This window comes from Vombatus ursinus, unplaced genomic scaffold (genome assembly GCF_900497805.2).
Source record: "Vombatus ursinus unplaced genomic scaffold, bare-nosed wombat genome assembly UNPS02014793.1, whole genome shotgun sequence".
Taxonomy (NCBI): Eukaryota; Metazoa; Chordata; class Mammalia; order Diprotodontia; family Vombatidae; genus Vombatus; species Vombatus ursinus.
In genome coordinates, this window is record NW_020954571.1 from 8,811,428 (window position 1) to 8,829,951 (window position 18,524).

Genomic DNA, 18,524 nt, shown 5'->3' on the forward strand with positions numbered 1-18,524 from the left:
ACAACAAAACAAGGGTGAAAATGGGAAGTCAAACAGTAAGAGATGGTGAAGAAAAGCATCATGGCCTAAACCTCAATACCGCCATCTACAGGTAAATCAATGTTCTTAAAGTCACATAAATGGGGAAAAGAAGATAAGGGAATATTGTTGTACTCTCAATGAAGGTAATTGTGAACAATGAAGAGGAAATAACTTCTGTAGCCTCTCAGAAAAAAGAGGGTCTACATGAGTATGGGTGAAGAGGCAAAGAGAGGCATTGAAACTGGGGGGGAGGGAGGAGAGTGGGAGGAGGCAATGTTTCAGTGGTGGGAGGGAGGTCCCACTGAAGAATACCACCAAAGGGGAGATATTCTATAATAGGAGACAGAAATCTTACAATAGGTATAATTTGCAGGGATTTGGTGCTTGGAAAGACCATTCATCCTACCTCAGTACAGGGCAAATCAGAACTCGGGGGCGATTGGCACCCAGAAGAGTGAGAGGACAAGGACCCTGAGAGATTTCAAGGCAAATGGGAAAAATAATTGTGGAGGAGGGCAAAGAGTAGTAATAAGCTACACAATCAGGTACATGAAGATTACTATCACAGGGCCATACTTTTATCACCTGCAGGAACTGGCATTTCTAAAAATGAGGCACAACAGAAGAAGAGGGCCAGGAGTCAAGATCTACAAGGCAATAACAAAGAAACAGTTTAGATGAAGAATACAGGGACTAAAGTTGGATTAAATCAATGTAAAGGCCATCAATCAAAAAATAAAAGTCTGGAATAAATAAAAATGGAAAAGAAATAATGAAGAGAACAAGGGAAAGAAATCCTTTTTTAGAAAAAGCTACAGAAATTGAAATTTAAAAACAAGTTGAAGGAGAGGAGAGGAAGGGTTATTTTACTTGGCTACTTATTTGAGAGAAAAAAGGCGGAAGAATTAGAAAAATCAATAAAAGGGAGAAAAAGGAATTAATAAATAAAGCAAAAATCCAAAACTAGAGAAAGGGGTGACAAATGGGAGGGCAGAGGGGCTTAATGGTGAGGGACGAGCTAACAAGAAATAGGATTATCTTAAAGTAGATTAAACTAAAATAACTGAAAAGACAAAGTATTGTTTTTACAGAGAAAGAAGGAAAAAAAATTCTGATTTGGGGGAAAAAACATTAGAGATAAATGGAGGAAAATATAAACCTCTCATAAGTTAAATTTGGATAGATTAAACAATCCAATAAAATGGAAAAATTACGGATTGGATGAGAAAACAAACCTTCACAGTCTGTTGCTTACAAGAAACACATCTTAAAAATCAAGACATACATAGAATAAAAGTGAGGGGTTGAAACAAAACTAACTGCATCAGCAGAATCTAAAAGAGCAGGATCTGTAATCCCTATTTGTAAGGCAAAGCAAATACAAATATTCGACGCTTAAAGGGGAATAGGCAAGGAAACTAAGAATGTGATGAATATGGAGATGCATGGAAAGATCTATTTAAATGGAACCACCCAAAAAAAGGTGAATGTTACAAAATTACAAAGAACAATCATTACTCCAAACAAGAGATTCAAAGTTACCTCCCACCTCATCCCTTCATAGAGGTAGTAGGTCTACAAGTATGGTATATTGAACACATGTTCAGACCTTTGTAATGTATTGATCAGTTTTACCGATTTCTTTCCTCTTCTTGTCTTTAAAAAATATTTGTTATATGGGTGGCTCTCTGGGAGAAAAAGTATGAGATACACAAGGAAAATTTTGGTCTTTTTAAAAACAACAGACATCAATAACAATTCATTTTAAAAAAGATATAGCCCCCAATTGATAAATGGTCAAAGGATATGAACAGGCAGTTTTTAGGTGAAATTAAAGCCATCTATATTCATATGAAAAAATGCTCTGAATCATTATTGATTAGAGAAATGCAAATCAAAACAACTCTGAGATACCACATCATACCAATCAAACTGGCCAACATAACAAAACAGGAAAATGATAAATGTTGGAGATGTGGGAAAATTGGAACACTAATGCATTGTTGGTGGAGTTGTGAAATGATCCAACCATTCTAGAGAGCAATTTGGAACTATGCCCAAAGGGCTATAAAATATGTGCATACCCAGCAATAGCATTTCTATGGCTGTATCCCAAAGAGATCATAAAAATGGGAAAAGGACCCACATGTACAAAAATATTTATAGCAGCTTTTTCTGTGGTGGCAAAGAATTGGAAATTGAGGGGATGCCCATCAATTAGGGAATGGCTAAACAAGTTGTGGTATATGAATGTAGTGGAATACTATTGTGCTATAAGAAATGATGAACAGGCAGATTTCAGAAAAATCTGGAAAGACTTGTACAGGCTGATGCTGAGTGAAGTGAGCAGAACCAGGAGAACATTGTACACAGTAACAGCCACGTTGTGCAATGACTTTGGCAGACTTAGCTCTTCTCAGCAATGCAAGAATCTAAGACATCTCCAAAAGTCTCATTATGGAAAATGCTATCCACATCTAGAGAAAGAACTATGAAGTTTGAATGCAGATTTGCTTTTTTTTTTCCTTGTTTTGTTTTGTTTCCTCTTTCTTGTGGTTCCTCCTATTGGTTTTAATTATTCCTTTCAACATGACTAATGTGAAAACACATTTAATAGGAACGTATACGTAGAGCCTATATCAGATTGCATGCCGTCTTGGGGAGGGAGGTGAGAAGGGAGGAGAAGAAAAATTTAAAACTCAAAAGCTTATGGAAGTGATTGTTGAAAACTAAAAATAAATTAATAAAAAAATAGATGCTTAAGGTCACAACAATAGCAAATAGCAGACACGTGAATTAAAAAGAAAAAGATACACACAAGAAAGTTCAGAAGGGGCACAAACTAGCAGGGCAGTAGTGTTGGTACTAGTGTTAAATTTAATATATACTTTTAAAAAAACTATACATATTACAAATTGGATATACTTATCTTTTTATTTCTCTTTGCATGTAGAAATATTCATATTTGTTGATATTTGTCAAATCCAAAATTAAAAAAAATTAATTTAAAAAAAATGAGAAACCTTGGCAGAATTTTTCCAGTAAAGCAGTGAGCTGTTTGATTCACTAAACAATGTCACCCTCTCATGGCCACAGGCAGTAACTAAATTACAAAATAATTACAGTATAGTGAATGATTCAATAACGAATTAAGTAAGACCAACTGCCATCCTCCAAATGAATCTGTGGGCAAAGGACATATATGATTCTCTATTTTTTTTTTTTTGGCAAGGCAATCGGGGTTAAGTGACTTGCCCAGGGTCACACAGCTAGTGAGTATCACGTGTACATGTATGATTCTCAAGAAGAATTTCAACTAACAAAAATCACACAAGACTGTTCCAAACCACTAATAATAAGAAAAATGCAAGTCAAAGCAATTCTGAAGTTTCACCTCGATCCTCCCTAATTGATAAAGATAAAAATAGAGACTAGAACATCTCTGGAAAGACAGGCATGGTAATACACTGCTGGTGGAGCTGTGAACTGGTCCAACTACTCTGGCAAGCAATTTGGAATTATGTTAAAAAAGCAACAAAAATATTTATACCTTTTGACCCAGAGATCCCAAGTAGATAACCCAAGTAGATCAGACAGAAAGGTCCTGTGGTACATCAAAATATTCATAGCACCACTTTTGTTGTAGCAAAGAAATAAAATGATGCCCACAGATTTAGGAATGGCAAAATAAAGGGAATGCCTCATGTTTTGCTAAGTTGGTCATGAAATTTTGAATGTCATGTTATTACTGATATATATGTGTATGTATGTGTTGTGTGTGCATATTCAACTTACACAGCACACTATGGTAAATGTAGTATTCACAAAATAAAACTTGCCTTACCCATTAAAAACATATCAGACTTTTACAAAGAATTTACAAAGAATCAACAAAAATGGCTGCTTTGATTGAAGGGCAACTGCATGTTCAAATCTCCCACTGTGTTGCCAACTTAAATGTTCAGTGGGCTACAAATTCCCACAAGCAAAGAATGCTATGTTGTCAACACAAAAAGCTTGAGGACCACTGGGGTACATAAATGTAATGGAATGTTACTTCATCATAAGGAACAAGGAGTATGAAGAATGCAGAGGAGCATGCAAAAACAGAAACTCGTGGAATAAGAAAGCAGAACCAAAGAAATAATATACACAGTTACAACAATGTCAATGGAAAGAACAAAAGGATAAAACATATGGTCTATAATTACAGCAACAAAGCTTTGACTTAAAAAGGGCTAAGAAAATGTACATTGCAGAAATGAAAGCCATGAGCATAGAACACCGCATATTATGTTAAGGCTCAGTTCGGTTAGTTTTGCTGAACTGTTTTTTTAATTTTTTCATTTCCTTTTTATTTTCTATGGTATGGGTTCACTGGGTAGGGGAGGAGAGAGGGATATATTTGGTACCGAACATAATCGAAGAACAAATGCCAATTAAAAAATTTAGGGGCAGCTAGGTGGTGCAGTGGATAAAGCTCGTCTTAGAGTTAGGAGGACCTGAGTTCAAATCCAGCCTCAGATACTTGACACTAGCTGTGTGACCCTGGGCAAGTCACTTAACCCCGACTGCCTCACCAAAAAAAAAAAAATTAACAGCTACTATTTTCTACATAATAGTCAACTAAAATTTATTTGGCATATCAGAAAGACTTGGATTCAAGTCCTGCCTCTGACACATATTAGCTGTGTGACCATGGACAAGTAAATCAATTTCTCAATACCTTAAGCAACTCCCTTAAGACTTAAGTTATATTGTAAACCTACATCTATATAAGAAGTTTCTTTTGTGAAGTGAGTTTCTATATCAGAAGTTCTCTCTACTAATAAAATCTCAGGTCTGAATAAAAAAAATTTTTTTTCAACAAGTATTTATTGAACACCCGTGTGTGTATAGCAACATAACATGGTCCCTGCCCTCAAGGGGCTTACATTCTGGTCTCAAACCAAACCCCTCAATCAGTTACCACGGGCAAGCTTCCACTTAATGCCCTTTCATTTCTCTTAAAGTATTATGAGCTAGAAAATTATTCTTTAAAAATAAAAGAACTACTAAATACAAGTCAAAACAGAGCTAAACAAATCGTTTCACTCTGCAAACTCACTCAAAATAGAATGGGTGACAAAAACTGGGGACAGGAGTGACATGTTTGAGATCATGGGTAACTATATAAGGAAACTAACATGTCATTCCAGGAAAAAATTATCCAATGTATATTCAAACCTTGTCAAATTCCGTGTGGAAAAACATAACCCAAAGCTCAAGTACAAGGCTATTCTGACTATTGCATTTTTCTTTCGAATCCTTTGGGTGGGGTGTGATGTGATAAATCTGTCAGCAGACACCTTTCACTCAAATCAGCCCCCAACAGTGATAAAGAACAAAAAAGCAGAAACGAAATTCTAGGAATTCCACCAGTCTACCAAAACAATATGTGCACATGTACAACAATATTTAGAAAAAATTTTGTAAACAATTGTCTTTGAACCTAACCAAAACTACATAAATACACTGCATGTAAGAATGCCCATGTCCCCAAAATCACTGCCTCTGTCTCATTTCATTCCCCTTTATCAAAGTGTACAGACTCGATTAATTCATCCTCTCTATTATCAGTCCAAGATGACTTGTACATCAATGATGACAATTCAAGTACCTTCGGAATCTGTATAAAAAAATATCTTTTTAGGCAGAACTAAGAGGTCGTGGTGAAGAGGATCCACTCTTCTAAGGATGAATCAAGAACCCATTCTCAGGGTTGTAAGGCAATGTTCACCAAAGTTAAATCTATGCCTTTAAAGTAGCCCATTAAATGGGATGCAAGATTCCAACTGAGTAAGCTGCCACCTTTTAGACTAAAAAACTGATTAAAATACAACTGGAATGTGATATGTTTTTGTTTAAAAAAAAACAAAAACCTGAAAAGTAACATTTGGGGTCAGAGTTGCTATGTCTTTTATAGGGCCAATTTCATGGGTCACTGGGTTTATTTACATTGTTCTGTGGGAATGATGGTGGGTGGGAGACAAAGGATTCTCTTTATTATCCCAGGCAGCAAAGCAAATTCTGGCTGGGAACATCACATACTTTTAATGAGCTGAAACTGCCATCTAGTGCTTGGATTCAAGCTCCAACTAAAGAGCCCAAAGGCACAATTTTCCACATATGTTTTTATCACCCTCATTTTCTATATAAAGGGAAAGAAAGAGCAGCTACAGGTAAGAAACAGAAGAATGCTTGTCAGTGCTGATCATATGATTCTTTTCTTGGCTTTCCATTTAGCTTAATGCTGGGTGTCCATCACAGTGGCTCCTTTGCATATATTGGTTAAACCTTCTATCTAAAAGCTGTCATGTTCCAACTAAGAACTAGTCACATGACTAGGCTCTCCCCAAGACCTGCATCAGCCAAAAATATACAGCATTCTTCATCTCCAGATTCCTTATCCCTCCTGTTCCAAAAGCCTCTGTCGAGTTTCCATGACAATTTCTTCCATTATCTCTGGTTTTAAAATGTCCTTGATCTAGAAGATAAAAGATAAAGTTGTTCATATGGATAAAGAACCAACAGCAAGCATACAACCAAGCTTTATAAGCTACACACAACACCAAGAAAACAGGCTGACACAAAGGAAGAAATAAAAGAAACTGCCCAGAAAATAGAATGGGCTATAAATGACAATCAAATAACAAACTTTATTAAATGCCTACTATGCACTAAGCACTGTGCTTGGCAATGGAGATACAAAGACAAAAATGAAACATTCCCTTGCCCTCAAGGAACTCTGAGCAGGAAAGACATGTACATACATAAGTATTTATAAAATAAATACAAGGCAAAGTTTTGGAGGGAGGAGGCCCTAGGGAATTTAGAGGGGATGGCAAAAAGTTTTATGTAGGAGATGTGTACGTTGAACAGTTCAGAAGGAAATACAGGATTTTAAGAGTCAAACGTGACAAGGGACTACATTCCAAGTATGTGGGGACAGCCAGTACAAAGATGTAGAGGTGGAAGATGGAGTCACATATGCGAGAAACAGAGAGAAAGCCAGTTTGGACTGTGGAGTACTTGAAACAAAGCAATGCAGAATAAAGTTGGACAGATAGGTTAGGGCCGGGTGGTGAAGGCATTTGAAAGCCAAACATAGGGGTCTATATGTTATTCTAGAAATAAAAGGGAATGACTAGAGTTTCATGGGGGAGTAATACAGTCAGATCTTCACATTAGCAAAATCATGTTTAGCAGCTGCGTGAAAGGAGGATGGTTTGGACAAGGAAGAGACCCAAGGCAGGGACTGCAGTTAAGAGGCTGTTATAATAATCTAGGTAACAGGTGATGAGTGTCTGAACTAGGAAGGTGGCTCTGTGACTAGAGAGAAGCAGACAGATACAGGAGATGTGGTAAAGGTAAAAACAACAAGATTTGGCATTTGACTGGACATGAAGAATGAGGGAGAAACAGAACCTGCTGAAACTACAGCATTAGCTTAATAAATCAGAAGGATTCTCTCTGTTGACCAGTATAAAGATACTGTTTTGGGAGGAATTAAGAAATCAAACCTGGAGCTAATCTGCTGTTCAATCATTTTTCAGTCATACCCAACTCTCTTTGTGATCTCATTTGGGGTTTTCTTGGCAAAGATACTAGAGTGGTTTGCCATTTCTTTTTCCAGCTCATTTTACAGACGAGAAAACTGAGGCAAACAGGGTTAAATGATTTGCCCAGGGTCCCATAGCCAGTAAATCACTTAAGTGTCTGAGGCTAGATTTGAAATCAGGAAGATGACTTTTCCTGACTCCAGGCCCAACATTGTTACTGCACCACCTAGCTGCTCCCCAAACTAGGGCAACTTGGAACGTCTATCCCAGCTGATCCTGAAGTTGCCCGATGCTGAAGAAATCTCAGATTCGCTCATTTATAAATAAGAAGAAAATTATAAAGCATTTAATAAGGAGGTGGCTGTGTTTGACTCAGACATTCACCACATGGATTCACACTCATATACAGAAGTACATTTATGAAGACTGCTCACTGCATTTGATTGTGACTAAGGGAGAGAGAAAGACCTTATCTCATCTTTGCCACAAAACTGTTTAGAGCAGATAGTGAAACATGGAAAACAACCCAACTGAATACCTGATGGGAAAGAGATGCTTCATAGCAGTAGAGAAGACTAGTGTCAAACAACATCATCTTCTGAGCCACCAGGGAAACAATGCAGTTCCGGAGCCGAGATATCACCTCCCGATCAGAAAGTGGTACCTGCTACAGATAAGAGGAAAAGGAGTTGTGGGGAAAAAAAAGGAAAATGCACTCAGAGTCAATCATACAAAGGAATAAAAATCACCAAAAAAAAGTGAAAAGATTGAAAACAATACCAATAGAAACTCAAATCATATGCTAGAAAAAAGGGCAGAACTCATGGCTCCAATTTCCCCATGCTATCCCTGACCTTGCACTCCCATGAGCTTTAATTCTAACCCATCATTAATGATCCAACTCAAGACACCTTGTTCAGTAAGTCTTCCCAGACTGTCCCCATCCAGAAACTGTCCTTCCCTCGTCTACACTCACATAGCAATTTGTACATTATCAAAGAATTTGTCAAATCCTACCTCTTAGGATATTTGTGTAAATGTCTTATCTCACCAACTAGACTACAAGATCCACAAAGGCAGGAGTCTTGGCTTAGCTCAGGGGTAAGGAACTTACAGCCTGGAGGCCACATGTGGCCTTCTAGGTCCTTGGGTACAACCTTTTGACTGAGTCCAAGTTTTACAGAACAAATCCTTTTATTAAGGGGATTTGTTCTGTGAAGTTGAGGTTCAGTCCAAGGGTCAAACTTGAGGATCTAGAGGGCCACATGTGGCCCCATCCCTGGCTTAGCTCATTTAACGTCCCTGAATGTTTCCTTATCTATAAAGTGAGAATAATACTTTCATTACCTGTATCACAGGCTTCTTGTGAGGATCAAATGAGACAGTACATGTAAAAGCTATTATCAGCTATCATTCATGTTCACCACAGAACCTTGTATACAGTAAGTGCTTGATAAATGTTGGCTGAATAAATGAAATCTAAATTAACTTCACAAAAGAGGATGGTCCAAAAGAAATGAGTAAGGATGGGTTCATCTCATTCATTATGAAGTAAATCTTTGGATATTATCCTCGGGTTGCCTATTACTTCTGCTAACAATCAATTGATCAAAAACTTAAATCTTTTCTGAATAAAGAATATTGTAGGATGCACAACTCAAGGTAATTCAGAACATGTCCATCATTAGGCAAGTTAGAAACATGCCATAAAAACACATTCAGAATTCTTTGTTATCACTCATTCACTCACCAACACTGGTAATGGTGTGACTTCTCACCTCTAAATTGGCAATGAAGCCCCCTGCCTCTTCTTCTCTCTGCTCAGGGGTGGGGTAGATCCAGATGAAGCCATTATTGCCCAATATCACAGAGGCACCACAAGGCAAGTCATGGAAATGGGTCTTCTGTCGTTTCACCAGGGAAGGGGAAACCTGGACGAGAACACCCTGCCCAAGCTAAGATATAAATTACAATAAATCAGTAAAGGTTGGGCTGGGAGAATTAAATATACCATAAATTATGGTACATAAGTTGACCTCTGAAAGTTAAATTAAAATCTTACACAGAGTTGAAGTTGATTATAGACTGGGTATAATCAAAAGTTCCTCCCCCATTCCAGATCTAACTGCTTAAAAGCAACTGCTGTAACACATATGCATATGTACACATAGATGTGTGTGAATATTTATGCATAAATGTGTGTATATATGATATTAAAAGCTGAATTTTTACACAAAAGAATCTATATAAAGGTTCAAAATTCAATTTCTACATCACATTCATATATTGTATAAATGTTGTACATGTTTACTATCAGCTGACTATTTAAAACTTCTTTTAATCAGAATCACTACACTAAACAGTCTGGGTCAGTTTAGTGCAATTAAATCTCAGGTGCAATGAGGCCAAGGTTAAGGCTTTTATCACCAGTTGGTTTTGTCCCACCCCCAGGTTACTCCCTACCTGAGGGAGGGAAACTTGGCACAAATCCAACCCCCACAATAACAAGGAGTTTGGTAGAGTTCTGTTTCATATTTGAAGGTCTTGGAATGCTGGAAGATGTAGTTGCTTTCTCAAGGAAAGATTTCTTTGTTCTACTTCAGAAAATTAAAAATATATTAACCCAAGAGGCCTAAAAAGTCATAGGATTTTTTTTTAAGAAAATATGTTGTTAAAAAAAAAGTTAGGGCTTTAATAATGTAGTCTTAAGATAACCTGAATCCTAAGAGAACTGCATGGAATGCCATTTTGAAAGCTTAAGTAACATAATTAATTTTACCAGAAGCAATATCCTTTATATTTTTAAATGTTCACATTGGGTTAATGCCATCTATTTTGTCCAACCTTCCTTCTAAGACCAAGGAGATTAGTACACGTAAAAGCTATTATCAGGGGGCAGCTAGGTGGTGCAGTGGATTGGGTACCAGTCTTGGAGTCAGGAGGACCTGAGTTTAAATCCGGCCTTAGACACTTGACACTTACTGGCTGTGTGACCCTGAGCAAGTCACTTAACCCCACTGCCTAGCCAAAATAAATAAATAAGCTATTATCAGCTATCATTTATGTTCACCACAGCACTTTGTACACAGTAAGTGCTTGATAAAAGCTGGCTGAATGAATGAAATCTAAATTAACTACATGAAAGAGGATGGTGCACTCTGAATTTATTTCCTCTAAGAAGAAACGGCATTAACAATGTTTAAGGACCACAATGGCTCTGATTTCACTAGAACAAGATCCAGGGAGAATCACTCCCCACTTAGGAAAGCAAAACTTTGTTTCAGTTTCTCCAACGCCACTGTGCCAAGGATATCCTGTGCATGCTGCTTCTGGCCTCCTCTTTGCCTTAAGCTATAGAACACTGGGGCTACCAACCCAAAACTTCCCTTTCTGAAGAGCATGAAATCCTTTAGCTCACGGTGCTACTGACTGGCCAGGGATTCAGAAACAGACTTGCAGGCCCAGTCATAAAGAGAATGAAAATGGCGGTAAGAATGCTTTGAAATACTACTTACTTTTCCATATTTTAGACTCCTGGTATGTAGAGACACAGCACCATCAGAAAATACTGCCTGGACTTCAGCCTGGCCTAATGATGAAGGAAGTAACAGTAGTCCGCAGCTTATTCCCCTCCATTTCCATTTTAAAATATCTTCTCATCACCCCCATCCCACATCCCCTCCCTTCATATACACACAAACATGGCTCCCATCACCTTAATTTGTTTTCCATTTTCATCATTCCCTCTCTGCAAACCTTAGAACTAGACTAATCAGGAATATTTCACTCTGACCTACTCACTCTCCTTTAGCCAGAACTGACATCTTGGTCTCAAAAACACTCTTGTTAATTCCCTGGGATAAATAGCCACCTTATCATTAAAGTGAATTTTCCTGTCTAATCTAAAGGCCAGGCTAGCACAAACCTGTGACAAAGAAACAGCTGAGTCAAACTAGGTGGTGTCTAAAAGAAGAGGCAACAGAGTTCACGGAAAAAGTGAAGAAACTCTTCACCAATATCCATGACCTTGGTTTTCCATTTACATACACTTGCGAAAATTCTCAGGCTTATCACATCACTTAGATGCAATTTCAACTTTATTTTGCCACTCTCTGAAGAAACAGGAAGAGGTCAAACTACAAAATCTAAGGATACGCTGATAAGGTCCCCTTCCCGTAAGAAGTCCCTCATGGCAAGTTCATCTTCTGCAGATCTTCTCCTCTGAAGTACACAAGAAGACAAAAATGTTACTTACATCAACTCACAGAAACAAATTTCCCCAGATCTAGTTTCTCTTTTCTCCTTCTGAAGATATTGACTGGAGCTATACAGGATGTCCCAAAAGTACTGGGGCAGTTTTAAGCTTTAATAGAGAAATAACATCTGATACCAAGACGCCCTGAATTGTCTTGGGCAGCTCGGAATCACAGCGCGGACAGTGCTGGACAAGAGTCAGAAAGATCCAGATCTGAATCCTGTCTCAGACACTGGCTCTCTGGGTGATTGGGCAGTCTTCTCAGCTCCTTATCTGTAAAATGAGGAGGCCAGTGAGGTCCCTTCTAGCCCCAAGTCCAGGATCCTATGATCCCCCAAAAGAACTCTGAGCATCAGTGACCTTAGAGCCAGAAGGATCTTAGGAATCCTAGTCTAAGCCCTTTGCTGTGTCCTTCCGTGCCCCAGTGTGCCCATCTGTAAAAAAATAAGAGGTCTGTATCATGCCATTCATAAGGGCCCACCTCATTTCTTAAGCACAGCAGCAGAACTGCAATACCTCAGTCAAAAGCTGCAGCCTCTCTCTGCTTCTCTGTCTCTCCTCCCCCCTCCCCTTCATGTCCAATTTTCAGATGACACAAAGCTGGAAGGGAAAGCTAGCACAATTAGGACACAAAAGGATTTAGCCAGGCTGGGACAGAGGGGTAGATCTAATAAATTGATGTTTGTTTTATTTTGTTTTCATTTGGCTGAGAAGCAAATGTTTGATTCTGTTGGTATAGGGGACTCCCAGGGAGGAAACTTTCCTCCAAACCATAAAGATCAGCATTTGCTCTGCAACTTCTGGTCTCAGGAATGGCAATGGGGCACCAAAAGGTGAAGGGCTTAGAGGAGGTCACACAGCCAGGCTGAAAGGGGCTAGACTTGAATACAAGATTCTGAGGCCAATTCACTGGCCACTACACCAGTCTGCCTCTCAAGATGGAAATTTAATAGGGATGAATATAAAATCCTACACAAAAAACTCACAAGTATAGGATGGGAGAACTGTATAAAAACAATAATTGGGAAGTTTTAAGACTATATTCTCAGTGAGTCAACAGTAACAAACACAATCAAAAAAGTTAATCTAATTTTGGTTTGAACTAATAGCAATTGGTCTAGTGTCCAAAAGGCAGGAGGTAATAGTTCCATCATATTCTCTCCTAGTTACATCATGGCTGATTATTGTTGTATTAAGCTTGGGGCTCCATATTTTTAAGGACACAAAGTTGGCAGAGGAGGGAGACCGGGATGCTGAAGAGGCTGGAGACCATACTATCTGAGGACTGACTGACCAGCCAACAACTGAATGAAAAGAGACTTTGACAAAGGAGACAGAGTAGCAGACTTCAAACGGCTGTCACCAACACTCAGCACAGTGCCTGGCATACCTGAAGCACCTAATACATACCTGTTGCCTAGACTGTCACAAGAAAGAAGATTTAGATTTGTCCTATTTAGCCTCAGAGGGGAGCACTGGGAGTTACCATGCCACAGTGGAAAAAAGAAGCAATCACAGACAGGAGAGATGGGTTTGAATCCCATCTCTGATGCTAATTTGTCTAGACTATCCCCCTTGGGATTGTTTTCTAATCTATAAAATGAGGACGATAGGCCTTAAATTGCCTATCTCACACGCAACCACTATCTGAGCATGGCAGTTGTCTTCGTCATTGTCATTATTATAAAGCTGCAAAGAGGCAGATTTGGGACTCAGTGTAAGGACACATTTCATGGACTGTTCCCCATTAATGGAAGTCTTCAAGCACAGGATAGGTGACCATTTGTCAAGGATGAGGTAGAAAGGATTCCTGTTCAAAGACAAGATGAACCTGATGATTTTTGAGTTCTCTTGCAACAGAGATTTTGTAACTGACCTCTTCTTTCTTCTACTCTGCCCTAAAACTGCCAACGACATCCAAAGGAACCATTCAATCCTAAGTGAAAATATGAGGGCTAAAGACATTCTTATGTTCCATATAAGAGTATACCTTAAGTAAACTAGATATGAAATCCAGCTATATAAAGAGAAAAATTAGGAGGAATTTTTAACAACTTTTAAAAAAGGCTTGGTATATGAATCCTTTACAGAAAGCTTCTCATGGTAAACTGACAGCATGAGTCCAGATGCTAAAATTTAATTTACATACAACCTTCCAGAAACATGCTATCTGTTTAAAGCAGTATAGACTTGGAACAGGGAAATGATCAGTACCAGGGGTCTAACTTCCTGCTGTATATGGACCTTCCAGATAATATTTCATTGGGCTTCCATCTCAAGGATGCCCTTGATGTTACATTACTGCCCATGTTGGAAAAATTTAGCCCTTCTTTTCACCACTTAAAAGAATGATGTTTTAATCCTATCAGCAAATCTCCTCCGTATTTTCTTCAAGTAATAAGGAAACATGCCAGTGGTGTCCACTATCTATGTAGACATTTATGAGATTAGCCTATGAGTCTATGCAGAAATCCAAAATTTTTCCAACTATGGCTGGAAAGCAGGAAAATGGAATTTAGCTGCAAGCACTCACCAGCTCTCCTCCTGGAAGGTTCATGGATGAGAGAAGCAAGACTGAATCCAGCCTGGAGTTGGTCTCCACCTTCCACCGCTTCTGCTGAACCTACAAAGTAAGGCATTCAAGGGCTACTGACTAATTGCAAGAACCCAGACTCCAGAGAGTCGGTGATCCCAAATATCACAGCCTAAATTTTTGCAGCAAAAAACAATATAAATTACAATTTAGCTAATCATGCCCTCTACCAAAAACTGTTTTGACTGTTTTTTCTTTCTTTAAAGCATACAATCTCTATGATCTGATCTAGCCATTCTGAAAAGCCCCAAGTCACTAAGCTATGTGTATATACCATTTGACCCAGCAATGACACTTCTAAGGCTATACACCCAAGACATCAAATAAAGAGGGTAAAAAAAATCCTCATGTATGAAAATAATTACAGCAGTTCTCTTTGTTGAACTGGAAACAAAAGGGGCATTTAATCAATTGGGGAATCACCAAAAGCCTACAGTATAAGAAAGTAGGGGTGACTGTACTGTAAGAAATGATGAAAAGGATAGTTTCAGAAAAAACTTGGAAGACTTGTATGAAGTGAGGATGAGTGAAGTAAGCTTAAAAAATTTTTTCAACTCAAAAGACTTACAAACTTTCACCAATTCCTGACCACTCACAAGTCTAGAGAAGTTCACCAGTAAAAAAGCATGCTAACTACCTCCTGACAGAAGGGTAATGGGCCCAAGATGCAGAATCATATATACATTTTAGGGCTTGGCAAATGTGCTGAGTATACTTATTTACAAGAGCAAAACAGCTCTTATACTTTTTTTAAGTACATAAAAAAATTCATGGCTTCACACATTCTGTTCTAATATATACATACACATATATATACACATACATATATATACATACATATATATGAATGTTCTGTTTGCTTGTGAAATTCAGAAATTTTTTAAAAAGCAAACTGCCTGATTCAAACTTTACCTCTGTGATTCTCCCCACCACAATGTCTCCTACTTCACCATTATACCTGAAAAAGACAACAAATGTCAATCATTAGAAAATTGACTTTTTTCAATTTTCTTTTCTTTCTATCATCAACATAATAATCATCAACAAACATGACGATTTCAACATAGAAACAATAAAAACAAGGATTGTATACGAAAGTGTAAACTTCTGTAACAGTTTGGGTTTTTTAAAGCATATATTAAATTAAAGATGCTGGTAACAAAACTGCTCTATGTGTCCCATTTAGACCTTTTTTCTGCAAACTTTTTAAAAATGTTCTATCGATGATCTTTTTTTTTCTGTATCTCTATCACTACCCACTAACTCTTAACCCCAACAGAAAGCCTACATTGTCACAAATTAGTATAGTCAAGCAAAACAATTCAATACACTAACCATATCTGAAAATGTATGTCTCATCCTGTACTATCATTTTTTTTGACTATCATTTTTTTGACAAGAGGTGTATGGCACACTTCATCATCAGTTTTCTGAAGTCAAGACTGTTCAATGCATTGATGAAAGTTTGTTGTTACTTTGACCAATAATTAACTACTTCTTTATGACCACTCTTGTATTGTTTCATTTAACTCATACATATCACTTAGCTTTTTATTTATGCATTTAAGCCCAACTAGACTGCAAGCCCATTGAGGGCTATGGCTGTATTTTACTTTCCTATATCACCAAGGATATCTTGAACAGAGCAGATGCTCTATAAATACGCTGATTAGAGTTTGGTTTAATTTTTCAGGAATTTACACCGGCTTTAGAACTAACACAAATGTGGAGCCTCTACATAACCTAACAAGGAAAATTACAGCTATATAGGAGAAGTGATCATTTGAAGTTAAAGAATATCAAGAACCAAATAAAAGTTTGGGTCTGTCCCCATTCCTTTAATAATTACCCTTGCCCAGAAGTTTTCACTAGTATCATTTCCACTTAACTATATTAAAAGAAAGGATTTAGCCTCTCCCCATTTCCAAATTTCCTCTGACTTTAGAGTAAGCACTTCAACCTAGTAGCTTACCACAAACTTGCATGGATGGGCCCTCCCTTCTAAGGCACAGTTCCTGTGACCCCAGTGTGACCCCCAGCTGGAGGAAAGTATAGACACACCTTGTTTTCAAAGCTTTCACACAGATCAGCTTGTTTACTCTCTCCACAGAGCCAGCCACAGATGCTATAAGCTTCTCATCTCCCATATAGGTACCATGGCCCCTGTAACAAAAAAAGTTATTACTCAAGACCCATGGGCACCACTCTGCTCTCCCCATCAGGATAGAGCAGATATTGCTACTTGAGGGCAGGAAGTGTTTTTGCCTTTCTTTGTATCCCTATCGTTTAGCACAGTTCCTGGCACACAGGAGGTGCTTAATAAATGCTGACTGAGTGATGGATGCATGGACACTTGAGAAGAGGGACAGGAGGACATGCAGAGTAACAGGGAATAGAAACACAATGCCATGCAGGAACAGGTTTGGAGACATGGGCACATGCAAGGACACTCAGGGAAAAGAGACACGAAAGAAGAGGGAGAGGAATATGTAGGGACACTCGGGGACAAAGTCACGCAATGACACACAGGAACAGAGCCGTGAAGGGATATACAGGAGCAGGGGCACAGGACATACTGGGACACGAAGGGGCATGTAGGTCAGGAATAGAGTCACAGAGACACGCGGGGACAGAGGCTCGTGGCTGGAGGGAATACGCCGGTCTTAAGGCAGAGAAAGCGGAAGCCCGAGAGGCAAGCTAAGGCAAGCTTCCTGGACGCCCGGCCGCCCGCAGCCCCTGCCACGCACCGCATGAAGCCGGTATCCGTGGTGATCGTGTCCCCGGGCACCACCAAGTGCTTCTGCGTGTCCCGGTCCAAGCTCTCAGGAAGCCGCTGGCGGGCCACAGGAAGCCGAATCTCCATCGCCATCTTGATGCCCAGAGGACCGCGCAGACGCACTCGGCCCTGGAGAAGCTATTTCCGGTTCCACAACTCCTGGCAGCCAGAAAACGGAATGGGGCGAGGCAAAGCGGTAGGCGGGACGGAAGGGGGCGGCACCTAGTTAGGTCGCTACCAATGGGGACCCGCTACTAGATGGCCATGTTTTTTATTGGCATGAAGGAGTAAGAGTAGTTTCAAGTATTTAAAATAAAGGGGAAAGAGCAAGTGAAGTTCCTGTATTTACTACTGGCGACCCCTCCCCCACCTGTTAACATTGGTTCCAATATCCTATTTTAATGGCGACGGGACCTAGACGTCATGGGCTTAAAATTATTGCTCGGGGAAGAAAAACTTTAAATTATAGAATAACATTAATTCCTTAACATTTTATGGCTCTCATTTCCCAATTGATAAATAGTCAAAGGATATGAACAGGCAGTTTTCAGAAGAAAGCAAAGCTATCAATAGTCACATGGAAAAATGCTCTAGTCTAAATCACTGTTGATTAGAAAAATTTAAGTTAAAACAGCTCTGAGGTACCACCTCACACTATCAGATTGGCTAATATGACAAAAAAGGAAAAGGACAAATGTTGGAAAAGATGTAGAAAAATTGGGACACTAATCCACTGTTGGTAGAGTTGTAAACTAGTCCAACCATTCCTGAGAACTATTTGCCACTATGTAAATAGAACTGTTTTGAATCCTTTGACCCAGCGATACCACTACTAGATCTGTATGGAAAAGAGATTAAAGAAAAGGGAAAAGGCCCTATATGTGCAAAAAAAGCCCATCTTTTTGTGATGTCAAAGAATTGAAAATTGGAGGGGGATGCCCATCAGGTGAGGAATGGCTGAACTAATTGTGGTATGTGATTGTGATGGAAGACTATTGTACTACAATAAATGATGAGCAGGATGGTTTCAGAAAAACCTGGGAAGACTGCTATGAACTGATGCCAAATGAAGAAAGCAGAACCAGGAGACCAATTATACAGTAACAGCAATATTGTGTTAACAGGATTTTACTGAGCCAATCTCTTAACCTGAGAATAACAAAAATAGTAGGCCAGAGACAAAGTGCCAGTAATCAGGTAGCTGTTTAATTAATTAGTTTCACTATGAGGAACAGATTTGCAAATTGGGAATTCACCTGATCAGAATTCCACCTTGCT

At 38.8% G+C, this 18,524-nt stretch overlaps 1 protein-coding gene across 2 annotated transcripts; it reads right to left on the reverse strand.

The window, feature by feature from the left end:
* Positions 1–4,607: 4,607 nt before the first annotated feature.
* Positions 4,608–17,361, reverse strand: EXOSC2 (exosome component 2). 2 transcript variants are annotated; one of them, XM_027869763.1, is made up of 9 exons: positions 17,218–17,361; positions 16,532–16,633; positions 15,383–15,428; positions 14,411–14,500; positions 11,778–11,843; positions 11,138–11,206; positions 9,401–9,577; positions 8,161–8,286; positions 4,608–6,547 (listed from the first exon to the last, which is right to left on the reverse strand). In XM_027869763.1, the coding sequence occupies exons 1-9, from the start codon at positions 17,337–17,339 to the stop codon at positions 6,467–6,469; spliced, it is 879 nt and encodes a 292-aa protein (XP_027725564.1). In that variant the 5' UTR covers positions 17,340–17,361; the 3' UTR covers positions 4,608–6,466. The 2 variants fall into 2 exon arrangements, with proteins under 2 accessions (XP_027725564.1, XP_027725563.1); XM_027869762.1 differs by having other exon boundaries at positions 4,609–6,547; positions 8,161–8,289.
* Positions 17,362–18,524: the final 1,163 nt, after the last annotated feature.